Raw genomic sequence first — 12740 nt, forward strand, 5'->3', positions numbered from 1 at the left:
TCCTCGGATTCAGAGATGACTCTGGACCCCTCGGTCACGGCAGAGGGGCTGATCTCTGCTGGCAGGGCCTCTTCAGGCCCGAATCAGGCGGCTTTGTCCCAGGATTTCCCCTCACCACCCAGGGGTGCAGGGCTCAAGGTGCAGATTACAGAACTGGACTAAACTCCAAACTGTCGTCTCCTAGCCCAGCGTCCAGACACACTCCCAGCCGGCCAGCCCTGGACTAGCAGCCGGAGCAGAGCTGGCCATGTGGTGACTGGTCTCCCCTAGGGAGCTGGGGGTGAACTCAGCCTGGCTGGGGAAGTTTCCCAGCAAAACTCTACGAACTGGGAGTAATCAGTGGGGAAGGAAAAGCCCAGCGGAGGGATCTGCTGTCAGGTCCCTAGAGGCCAGTTGTCAGGGGAACCTTGCATGCTGGCCTGGGACTCCCCAGCTCCCCACACAGCCAGGCCTGCCCTTGCCCTGCCTGGCTCCAGACTGACTCAAAAATGGATTCTCCCCTTTCCTGAGCTCCCTGGCAGGGCATCTCACTCCCTAGTGGTTGTCAGGCAGACTCTGAATCTGCTTTGGCTTTGCCTCCCTGCCAGGGACAGTGCCCCTCCCTCAGCTGCCTGCAGACAGAGCCCCAGGTCAGCTCCTTGGGGGTTACACTGGTAAAAAAAACAAAACAAACAACAACAAAGCAGAAAGCAAACCCGTGACCGAGAGGGGAAGTGAAAGCAGCTGTATAAAATCACTTTGTCACTGGGAGTCCTGAGGAAGTGGAACCACACAGGACAGTTTGGGAAGAGCCAAAGGGGATGTTTGCTGGAGACGAGGGATGGGAAGAACTTGGAAGACTCAGCCCACAACACGGGGCAACAGGGAAACAGCCAGGGCAGAGACAGGGTGAATCCACTCACCGGAGCAGAGGGGTTGGAAAAATCAAAGAAACTGCTCAGCAGAGAATCCCCACTGGAGACAGATCCGGTATGCTTGGTGTCTGTGGGAAAAGCTTTGCTGGGACTTCAGCCCACATTACTCCGCACAGCAAACAATCCACATGGGAGAAAAACGCTATCGATGTGCCGAGTGCAGGGAAAGCTTCAGTCGGAGCTCCCAGCTTATTTCACATCAGAGACAGCACACCAGAGGGAGACCCTGTGGATGCCCTGCCTGTAGGAAATGCTTCTCTCGCAGCACTGCCCTCATTAACCATCAGAGAATCCATATAGGATTGAAGCCCTACAAATGCCCCCGGTATGGGACGAGCTTTGCTCGGCACTCACACCTTGTTGTACGTCAGAGAATCCACACGGTGAACAACGCTGTGGAGAAAGCTTCCAGTACAGTTCAAAGCTTCTCACACATAAGAGAAAACACATGGGAGAGAACCCTTATAAGTGCCCTGAGTGTGGGGAAAGCTACAGTGACAGCTTTAATAGGCATTGGAGGGTGACACTGGAGAGAAGCCCTTCAAATGCTGTGATATTTGGAAAAGCTTCAGTAAGAGCTCAGACTTTATTGCACATCAGAGAATACACACAGGTGAGAAACGCTATAAATACCTCCCTGATCTGGGGTGGGATAGGGTGGGATCTGAGTTACTACAGAGAATTCTTTCCTGGGTATCTGGCTGGTGAATCTTGCCCAGACGCTCAGGGTTCAGCTGATCGCCATATTTGGAGCCGGGAAGGAATTTTCCTCCAGGGCAGATTGGAAGAGGCCCTGGGGTTTTTTCGCCTTTCTCTGTAGCATGGGGCACGGGTCACTTGCTGGAGGATTCTCTGCACCTTGAAGTCTTTAAACCAGGATTGGAGGACTTCAATAGCTCAGACATAGGTGAGAAGTTTATTGCAGGAGTGGGTGGGTGAGATTCTGTGGCCTGCATTGTGCAGGAGGTCAGACTAGATGATCATAATGATCCCTTCTGACCTTAATATCTATGAATCTATGAAACTATGGTAAGAAATTCCATTATAGCTCAGACGCGACTGAACATCAGAATAATAGACTCATAGAATATCCGGGTTGGAAGAGACCTCAGGAGGTCATCTAGTCCGACCCCCTGCTCAATGCAGGACCAACACCAACTAAATCATCCCAACCAGGGCTTTGTCAAGACAGGCCTTAAAAACCTCTAAGGATGGAGATTCCACCATCTCCCTAGGTAACGCGTTCCAGTGCTTCACCACCCTCCTAGTGAAATAGGGTTTCCTAATATCCAACCTAGACCTCCCCCACTACAACTTGAGACCATTGCTCCCTGTTCTGTCATCTGGTACCACTGAGAACAGCCGAGCTCCATCCTCTTTGGAACCCCCCTTCAGGTAGTTGAAGGCTGCTATCAAATTCCCCCTTACTCTTCTCTTCTGAAGACTAAATTAAACCCAGTTCCCTCAGCCTCTCTTCCTAAGTCATGTGCCCCAGCCCCTAGGCATTTTCGTTGGTGTCTGCTGGATTCTCTCCAATTTATCCACATCCTTTCTGCAGTGGGGTCCCAAAAAACGGGGCACAACAGACGTGGCCTCACCAGTGCTGAATAGAGGAGCATAATCATTTCCCTCCATCTGCTGGCAATGCTCCTACTAATGCAGCCCAATATGCTGTTGTCCTTCTTGGCAACAAGGGCACACTGCTGACGCATATCCAGCTTCTCATCCACTGTAATCCCCAGCTGCTTTTCTGCAGAACTGCTGCTTAGCCAGTCGGCCCCCAGCCTGTAGCAGTGCATGGGATTCTTCTGTCCTAAGTGCAGAACTCTGCACTTGTCCTTATTGAATCTCATCAGATTTCTTTCGGCCCAATCCTCCAATGTGCCTAGGTCACTCTGGACCCTACTCCTACCCTCCAGTGTATCTACCTCTCCCCCCAGTTCAGTGTCATCCACAAACTTGCTGAGGGTGCAGTGCAACCCAGCATCCAGATCATTAATAAAAATGCTGAACAAAACCAGCCCCAGGACCAACGCCTGGAGAACTCTGCTTGATACCGGCTGCCAACTAGACATGGAGCCCTTGATCACTACCCGTTGAGCCCGACAATCTAGCCAGCTTTCTATCCACCTTATAGTCCATTCATCCAGCCCATACTTCTTTAATTTGTTGGCAGGAATACTGTGGGAGACCGTATCAAAAGCTTTGCGAAATTCAAGGTATATCACGTTCACCGCTTTCCCCATATCCACAGAGCCAGTTATCTCATCATAGAAGACAATCAGGTTGGTCAGGATGATTTGCTCTTGGTGAATCCATGTTCACTATTCCTGATCACCTTCCTCTCCTCCAAGTGCTTCAAAATGGAGTCCTTGAGGACCTGCTCCATGATTTTTCCAGGGACTGAGGTGAGGCTGACCAGTCTGTAGTTCCCCAGATTCACCTTCTTCCCTTTTAAAAAGATGGGCACTATATTTGCCTTTTTCCAATCATCCACGACCTCCCCTGATCAACATGAGTTTTCAGAGATAATGGCCAATGGCTCTGCAATCACATCAACCAACTCCTTTAGCACTCTCGGATGCATTGCATCTGGCCCCATGGACTTGTGAATGTCCAGCGTTTCTAAGTAGTCCTTAACCTGTTCTTTCTGTAACCCTTCTGCCTGTCAGAGTTGGCAGCAACAAGGGCTGGGTTCAGTGTCTAGGGGTTCCATTCCAATAACACAATGCAAACCGGCTCGAGCCCCCACCCAGTGACCCGGGACAAATATATACCACCCCCGCTGGGCGCCTCCAAGAGGCAATACGTCCCCTCTCGCAAGCACATAGTCTGAGTGTAGCAAAAAGCCTTTTAATAATAGAGAGAAACAATGTGACATTATGTTGGGGAAACACCCCCAACCGGATTCCTAACACAACCCATGAGCAAAAAACCCACCCCAAGCAAATTGGGGCGTGTCCTTTCCCTTGGGTTCTTGAGTCCAGCAACCCAAAATCACCCGAAGTCCCAAAAGTCCAACGACCCAAAAGTCTCTGTCCCTGGTCAGGGCAGCCCCAGAGTTCGAAAGTTTATCTGCAGAGTTTTACCTCCCAAGCTGGGTGGAGATGGGGGGGTGTGTGTGTTAAGGGGCACCTTACATGGTCCAACGCTGATGGCCCCACCTCTCCATGGGGCTCCGCTCTGCCAGCCGCCCCATGAGCTGCTCTAGGCATCCGACAAACTGCTCTGCTCTGCTCCACCAGCCGCTCTGCTTACCCCTCCGCAAACTGCTCCACCATAGATCTTCAGGATCCGCAAGTAATGGTAATCCGCAAGTAATTACAGCATCCGCAAGTAATGGTCTATATAATCTCCCCTTAGCTAGGAGATGCTGTTCCTTCCTGGCAGACAAACATCTGGCCTCAGTTACTTACAGCTTTGTCACCCCTCAGCGGGGCTGCAGGAATGTGATCTGCGTGGCCATGAAACCATCAGTGCCGGGGGACCTTCAGCTAGTGCAGAATGCTGCAGTGCATCTTCTCTGCAACACAAGCTCCTGTGAGCATATCACGCCTGTCCTCCACTCCCTGCATGGCCTGCCCACCGAATATCAAATTGTGTTCAAGATCTTGGGCCTTGTCTTCTGGGTGCTCCATGGCCTCAGCCGAGGTTATATAAAAACTTCCTAAAGCTCTGTGATGAAGACCACACACAGCAACTTTCATTGCTACTCAAGCACAATGAAACAGGCCACAATAAGTGTAATGTTTATTTGTGCGGGAGAGAGAACTGTCTTTGTGGCTGGTCTCAGGTGGTGGAATGAACTCCCCCAGGAACTAAGGATCGTCACCAACCTGACCATCATTTACTCCTAGTGCTTGGACTTTGCTTTCTCTAGTATAAATACTTATCAACACGCTCACTTATCACAACAAACATAGCAGAACTGTTCCACTGCACACGCTTCTCCCCCAGAAAGGATGAAAGAACAAAAAACATGGGACAGAAGGTTGCTTATCACACTACTAAAAGGTGCTCAGACACTGTAGGGAGGAACATGGTATGAGCACCAATAGAGAACAGAAGAGACTTTTGCTGCCACTCAGCTACAACCTTATTATCTTATTCTCTGTGACTTTTCATTTATACTTGACAGTAAATTATTTAATGAAATGGATATATTCAGAAGCAATAATGGTCTCCACTAGGTTTGAAATGCAATGCCCTGACCAAGGCTTAGTGGGGATGATGGTTTATTTGTGATTTTCTTGCTTTGCACGAGGAGGAATAATATGGGTCTGAGTTTCTCAGAATCATTCATCTGCAGAGGAGAAGAATGCAAAAATAGGCCTTCATGGGGTGAGACGGGACCTTCAGAAAAGTCTCTTGACATGTTTCTTTTAAATTACAGAGTCTAGGAGGGCTCTGCTGTTTATTCCCTACAGGTACCATGCATTCCTAGATCTAGACGGGTTATCTAGATGACTGAGGTTCTGATTGTTCTCTTTAGAGTTACACACTGCCACTGTCATGGGTCTGTAGTTCTCCTTCATGATACATGTCTCCTCTACAAAGCCCTGGACTAAGAATGTGAAATCCATGACCACATTTCTTGTACCTACTCCACAGGGTTGGGGGATTAATCCGCAGACATTTAGAATCCAGATGCATTAACTACAGTATGTTTCGTTTCTGATTAGCTTTCTACTTCATTTTTTTATACAGGCACTTATCAGAAAAAATATCAAAATGTTCACTTCAGAGTCATGACAGAGAAAAGATATTGAATCTAATTCCCTGGTATCTCAAAATACCTGATCAACCTAGAATGGAACAAAAATGATCATTAGAGATTCTGTTAGACAGTTAACTGGCTGCTTTTATGAACTCGTGGTAATGTCGAGTGAAAGGAACTTCACAGTGTACTTACAGCCCCTGGGCTACAAAGGGAATCCAGGTGGTTTCATCTAAAGGGGAATAGGAAAGAAACTCTGATCTTAGGCCTTGTCTGCACAGGACAGGTTTTCCTGTCTATGTTTTTCTACCACACCTGTGTGAGTCCAGAGGCAGGGCACAAGCAAACAACTTCCCTTCTGAACCAGTGCGTCTGGTGTTGTGATGTTGTTAAATTACTTTGCCGCATTCTGAGCAGGTATCCCATGATGCAATGTTCTACCCACCCCCCTGCACCTGGACCACCCCGCCAAGCTCCCCCAGGGCCCGGATCCCTCCACTGAGTCCCCCGTACCCAGACATGCCTGCCAAGCCCCAACCATCTTCCCCGGACCTCCCTGAAGAGTCCCCTTCCCCCTGCACCCAGATGCCCCCCACACCCACATTGAGGCAACTGCACTCACAGTGCCCCACACAGAACCTTTTCCCTGCACATCTGCATCACCCCGTCTGAAGCCCCTCCCCACTTGGATCCTGCCAGACTGAGCCTGCCTGCCCACACCTGGATTGGGGGGCAGGGCTGGGCATGTGTGCGAGACTCTGTCCCTCTCATTTGCTATCTCGGTGCACCCAGCACGGAGGGGAAGGCAGGGTCCAAAGGTGTTTCTGGGGCAGGCCTGGCCCTTGTGCTGTTTCACTGCTGTGCAGATTGCTGGATTGGGGCTGGAGCCCGGGCTCTAGGACCTTACAGGGTGCGAGTTTCTCCGAGCTCTGGCTCTAGTCTGAGCCCAGGAGTCTGCACAGCAATGAAACAGCCCCATAGCCAAGCCCCAGAAGCCTAACTCAACTCAGCTGGCATGGGCCAGCCTGTTGTATCAACCAGGCAAGGTACGAACAAGCTTCAACAGGACTTTATTTTCAAAGTGGAAACCTCTTTACCAAGCTGCTGCTGCACCCTCTGTAGCTCTCTCCCAGCCTCTCAACTCCTCCCCTCTCCTTCCTGTTTCCTGTCCTTTCAGACTCCCAACAGCCAGAGCTCCAAATTCTAATAATTACAAGCAACATCTAAACACCACACAGCCACAGGGTTTTCTTTGCTTGGTAAACATATCCTTCTGTGCTTGACATACATGGAAATATATTAATATTGCCATCTGCCCTGTGGAGCCCTAGAGATGTGCCTGGTAAGCAATCTATTTATCAAAACCCATTTCCTGAATCTGCTTTGTTGTCTGTATTGTTGACAGCTATTTTGAAATAAATTACCAAAACAACTGAAAATGGTATGATTATATTGTGCTGCTTTGACAAATGAAAGATGCAGAATTTTACAATATCGTGCACTGAATTTTTATTTTGGGGGGCACAGAATCCCCTCAGGGGTAGCATATGAATGTTAACACTATGCTATATGCTACAAATGGTAATGCTATGTTAATAAGTTTTGGTTTTGTTATGTAGCACATGCTTTACTCTTCTATTACTTCATTCTAGTGTTCTTCATTCTGACAATGTTAGTTGTGCTTGTTCTGCAAAACCAATAAACTTTTTTAAAAATTAAAGATTTCATGACTCCTTTGCATTGATCTCAGAAAATATAATTATTTTGCTATCTCACAGGTTTTTCAAACGTGTGTCTACAATCAATCTGTGATGGGTTGGATCCCCCCATGTACTGGGGGGTTCTCCTGCTCCACCAGCCTACATTCCCTCTCCCTGTTTTGCTGAATTCGGCTCTCCGGTCTCTTGCAGCACACACACACAGGTAGGGCCACACCCCACTGCAGCCACAGACTGAAGTCAGCTCTGTGTGAGAGGATTCACCCAGCACTCACCTGCACACCTCTGCTGGGGGATAAACCCAAAATAATATTTTCTTGCACTTGTCATAAATATAAAGGGAAGGGTAAACCCCTTTAAAATTCCTCCTGGCCAGAGGGAAAATCCTCTCACCTGTAAAGGGTTAAGAAGCTAAAGGTAACCTCGCTGGCACCTGACCAAAATGACCAATGAGGAGACAAGATACTTTCAAAAGCTGGGAGGAGGGAGAGAAACAAAGGGTCTGTGTCTGTCGGTATGCTGCTTTTGTTGGGGATAGAACAGGAATGGAGTCTTAGAACTTTTGGTAAGTAATCTAGCTAGGTATGTGTTAGATTTTGATTTCTTTAAATGGCTGAGAAAAGAGCTGTGCTGAATAGAATGACTATTCCTGTCTGTGTGTCTTTTTTGTAACTTAAGGTTTTGCCTAGAGGGATTCTCTATGTTTTGAATCTAATTACCCTGTAAGGTATCTACCATCCTGATTTTACAGAGGTGATTCCTTTACTTCTATTTACTTCTATTTCTACTAAAAGTCTTCTTGTAAGAAAACTGAATGCTTTTTCATTGTTCTCAGATCCAAGGGTTTGGGTCTGTGATCACCTATGCAAATTGGTGAGGATTTTTACCAAACCTTTCCCAGGAAGTGGGGTGCAAGGGTTGGGAGGATTTTGGGGGGAAAGATGTGTCCAAACTATGTTTTCCAGTAAACCCAGTTAGAGTTTGGTGGTGGCAGTGGATATTCCAAGGGCAAAGGATAAAATTAATGTGTACCTTGGGGAAGTTTTAACCTAAGCTGGTAGAAGTAAGCTTAGGAGGCTTTCATGCAGGTCCCCACATCTGTACCCTAGAGTTCAAAGGGAGGAACCTGACAGCACTGTATAGAAATATCTGTACAGCACAAGCTCATAAAATGTCGCCCTCCTCCTCAATGTGAAGAGAGATGTGGACCCCCCTGACCCCGTTAGAAATTACATAAACTGGGTTTAATAATAAACAAAATAAATTGTATTAACTATAAAAGGCAGATTTTTGGTGGCTAAAGAGATAGCAAACAGAACAAAGCAGACTACTAAGCAAATAAGACAAAACACACTAACTAAGCTTAGAGACTAACACATTTATTTGAGCATAAGCTTTCGTGAGCTACAGTTCACTTCATCGGATGCATGTAGTGGAAAATACGGAGGGGAGATTTTATATACACAAAAAGAAAAGGAGTAGTTGTGGCACCTTAGAGATTAACCAGTCCTCCTTTTCTTTTTGCGAATACAGACTAACACGGCTGTTACTCTGAAACCTGTCTTTATATACACAGAAAACATGAAACAATGGGTGTTACCATACAGACTGTAACAGGAATGACCAGGTAAGGTGAGCTATGACCAGCAGGAGAGCGGGGGCAGGGGGGGAACCTTTTGTAGTGATAATCAAGGTGGGCCATTTCCAGCAGCATTTCCAGGGCTGAGGGTTCCCCAGATGGCCCAGGGATGGCTCAGGTCACCAGTGAGGAGCACTCTCAGAGCACGCTTCCTGTCCCATCTCTTTGGGAGGCCTTCCACCATGAGGGCTAGAGAGCAGCCCCCTCCTCGCCAGTGGAGGGAGGGAAGCAGGAAAAGGGAAACCAAAAAAGACAAACCCCAATGACTCTAAGGGACAAAGACCGAGCTGGAGGAAAATTGTCCCACCTTAACCTAGTGTTTTCCGTGCCTAAAATTTGGCCAGCACCGGGTGGATCAGGCTGCCTAGGTACCAAACCTCTCTGGGGCTCTTACCTTCTCCACAGGGACGTCTGTCTTCTCGCTCAATGAGCAGTGGAAAAGGAGAAAACTCCAGAGAGGCTCCACCTCGCGCTCACGTACGAGACCCTGAATTCTCTCTCAGTCCTCAAGGAGACACCTCAAGAAGGAGACTCCCTGCAGCAAAGCCCCAGGGGTCTCTGAGATCCCCCTGCCCTGCAGCCTGTCCTCCCTGGCCATTGTCGTGGACTCTCTGTGAGGTCACCGCCTCCCACCTCCTTTGACCAATCAGCTGAGTGCTGCAAAAGGCCCTTGTGATGTCACTGCCACACCCACCCCTGCCCTGCGCGAAGTATGTACACGTGACCTTAACTCTCATGTTTCCTAACGTTTAAAGGCCTGGTCTCCATGGTGTTCTTTGTGCTTATAGATCTATTTTGGGGAGAGATGCAATCCTTTATTTCAGAGCAGTAGCCGTGTTAGTCTATATCAGCAAAAAAACCAAGGAGTACTTGTGGCACCTTAGAGACTAGCAAGTGTATTTGGGCATAATCTTTCCTGGGCTAAAACCCACTTCATCGGATGCATCCAGTGGAAAATACAGTAGGAAGATACATATTCACAGAGAACATGATAAGATGGGTGTTGCCATACCAACTCGAACAGACTAATCAATTAAGGTGGGCTGTTATCAGCAGGAGGAAAAAAACTTTTGTAGTGATAATCAGGATGGCCCATTTCAAAAAGTTGACAGGAAGATGTGAGTAACAGTAGCGGGGAACTTAGCATGGGGAAATAGCTTTTACTTAGTGTAATAACCCATCCACTCCCAGTCTTTACTCAAGCCTAATTTAATAGTGTCCAGTTTGCAAATTAATTCCAATTCTGCAGTTTCTCATTGGAGTCTGGTTTTGTAGATTTTTTTTGTTGGAGAATTGCAACTTTTAGCTCTGAAATTGAGTGACCAGGGAGGTTGAAGTGTTCTCCGACTGGTTTTTGAATGTTATAATTCTTGACGTCTGATTTATGTCCATTTATTCTTTTGCATAGAGACGGTCCAGTTTGGCCAATGCACATGGCAGAGGGGCATTGCTGGCACATGATGGCATATATCACATTGGTAGATGTTCAGGAGAACGAGCCTGATGTGATTAGGTCATATAATGGTGTCCCTAGAATAGATATGTGGACAGAGCTGGCAACAGGCTTTGTTGCAAGGATATGTTCCTGGGGTAGTGTTTTTGTTGTGTGGTTGTTGGTGAGTATTCGCTTCACGTTGGGGGGCTGTCTGTAAGAGAGGACTGGCCTGTCTCCCAAGGTCTGTGAGAGTGAGGGATCATCCTTCAGAATATGTTGTAGAACCTTGATGATGCGCTGGAGAGGTTTTAGTTGGGGACTGAGGGTGACGGCTGGTGGCATGCTGTTCCTTTCTTTATTGGGCTTCTCCTGGAGAAGGTGACTTCTGGGTATTCTTCCCTTCAGCAGGTGGGTATTGTAGTTTTAAGAACGCTTGATAAAGACCCTGTAGGTGTTTGTCTCTGTCTGAGGGATTGGAGCAAATGTGGTTGTATCGTAGAGCTTGGCTGTAGACAATGGATCATGTGGTGTGGTCTGGATGAAAGCTGGAGGCATGTAGGTAAGTATAACGGTCCGGTATAGGGTGGTGTTTAAGTGACCATTGCTTATTAGCACTGTAGTGTCCAGGAAGTGGGTCTCTTGTGTGGCCTCTCCTTCTGCCCCTCCACCCCCACGAACATGATACAGTTCTGCAGTGACCTGGAATCCTACTTTCGACATCTCCAAGGGAAGGAATATTTCCAACACACCTCTGAACAACACACTAATCCACAGAGACCTTCCTACCAACACTACAAAAAGAAGGATTCTGCGTGGACTCCTCCTGAAGGTCGAAACAGCAGACTGGACTTCTACATAGAGTGCTTCCGCCGACGAGCACGGGCTGAAGTGGTAGAAAAGCAGCATCACTTGGCCCATAACCTCAGCCGTGCAGAACACAACACCATCCACAGCCTCAGGAACAAGTCTGACATCAGAATCAAAAAGGGTGACAAAAGAGGTGCTGTCGTCATCATGAATAGGTTGGAATATGAACAAGAGGTGGCTAGGCAGCTCTCCAACACCACATCCTACAGCTCATTCTCCTCTGATCCCACTCAGGGTTACCAAGAGAAACGACTCCATGTGCTGAAGAAACTCCCTGAAAAAGCACAAGAACAAATCTGCACAGACATGCCCCTGGAACCCCGAGCAAGCGTCTTCTATCTGCTACCCAAGATCCATAAACCAGGAAATCCTGGACGCCCCATCATCTCAGGCATTGGCTAGGGGTGCTGGTCGTGTAGGGCCTGAGGAGAGAGTCGACACAGCCAGTTAATCCTGCTGTCTGGATGCCAATGCCTGAGAGGATTTCATCGCAGTCTCTGACTAGGGGGTTCAGGCTCCAGTGCTCTGCTCTGTTTTCCCAGCCCTGTCCAGGGGGTTGTTTCCAGTTTCAGAAATGGGGCAATGTTCACACACTCCCAATGGGACTTTGCATAAACCAGGCCCTAAGCCAGGGGCAGGCAAACTTTTGGCTTGAGGGCCGGATCCGGTTTCAGAAATTGTATGGAGGGCCAGTTAGGGGAGGCTGTGCCTCCCCAAACAGCAAGGCATGGCCCGGCCCCTGCCCCCATCTGCCTCCCACCCCGCTTCTTGCCCCCTGACGGCCGCCCCGGGCCTCCTGCCCCATCCAACCCCTCTGTTCCCTGAGCAGCCCCCCAGCACCCTTTCCCCATCCACCACCCCTGCTCTCTGTCCCCTGACCGCACCTGGATCCCCTCAGCCCCTAACTGCCCCTGCTGCCCCATCCAACCCCTCCATCTCCTTACTGACTGCCCCCCTGGGAACCCTGCCTCATGCAACCACCCCTTCTCCCTGTCCTCTGACCGGAACTCCCTGGGACTCCTACCCTGACTGCCCCCACCGCCCCATCCACCCCCTCCTCTGCTTCCTGACTGACCCCCGGACCCATCCAACCACCCTTTCTCCCTGACCGCCCTGGGAACTCCTGCCCCCATTCAACCCCCTGTTCCCCGCCCTCTGACCGCCCCGACCCCATCCGCCCCCCGCCCTCTGACCACCCCCGAACTCCCCTCCCCCACTCCCTGCCCCCTGACCGCGCTGCCTGGAGCCCCGGGGGCTGGGGGCGGCTGCCCCAGGACCGGCTGCCGGGCCGCGCCGACAGAGCCCCGGGGCCGGCCCGGCTGCGCTGCCCGGAGCATGGCTGCGCTGCCGGGAGCGGAGGCTGGGGGGCGGGGAGACAGCAGGGGTGGGGCCGGGGGCTCTCCGGAGCTCGGGGCCGGGCGGAGCGGATCAGAGCCCCCGGCCCCCCTTC

The 12740-nt window shown here is 49.5% G+C and overlaps 1 protein-coding gene across 1 annotated transcript in view; it reads left to right on the plus strand.

The window, feature by feature from the left end:
- The first annotated feature begins 1042 nt into the window (after positions 1-1042).
- The window catches only part of LOC140911986 (uncharacterized), a 69380-nt gene continuing 57682 nt past the window's right edge, over positions 1043-12740 (plus strand). Inside the window, exon 1 of the mRNA XM_073346141.1 lies at positions 1043-1393. Within this exon, the coding sequence (XP_073202242.1) occupies positions 1043-1393 (351 nt within the window). The remainder of the gene's footprint in view (positions 1394-12740) is intronic.

The sequence above is a fragment of the Lepidochelys kempii genome, chromosome 5 (assembly GCF_965140265.1).
Source record: "Lepidochelys kempii isolate rLepKem1 chromosome 5, rLepKem1.hap2, whole genome shotgun sequence".
Lineage (NCBI taxonomy): Eukaryota > Metazoa > Chordata > Testudines > Cheloniidae > Lepidochelys > Lepidochelys kempii.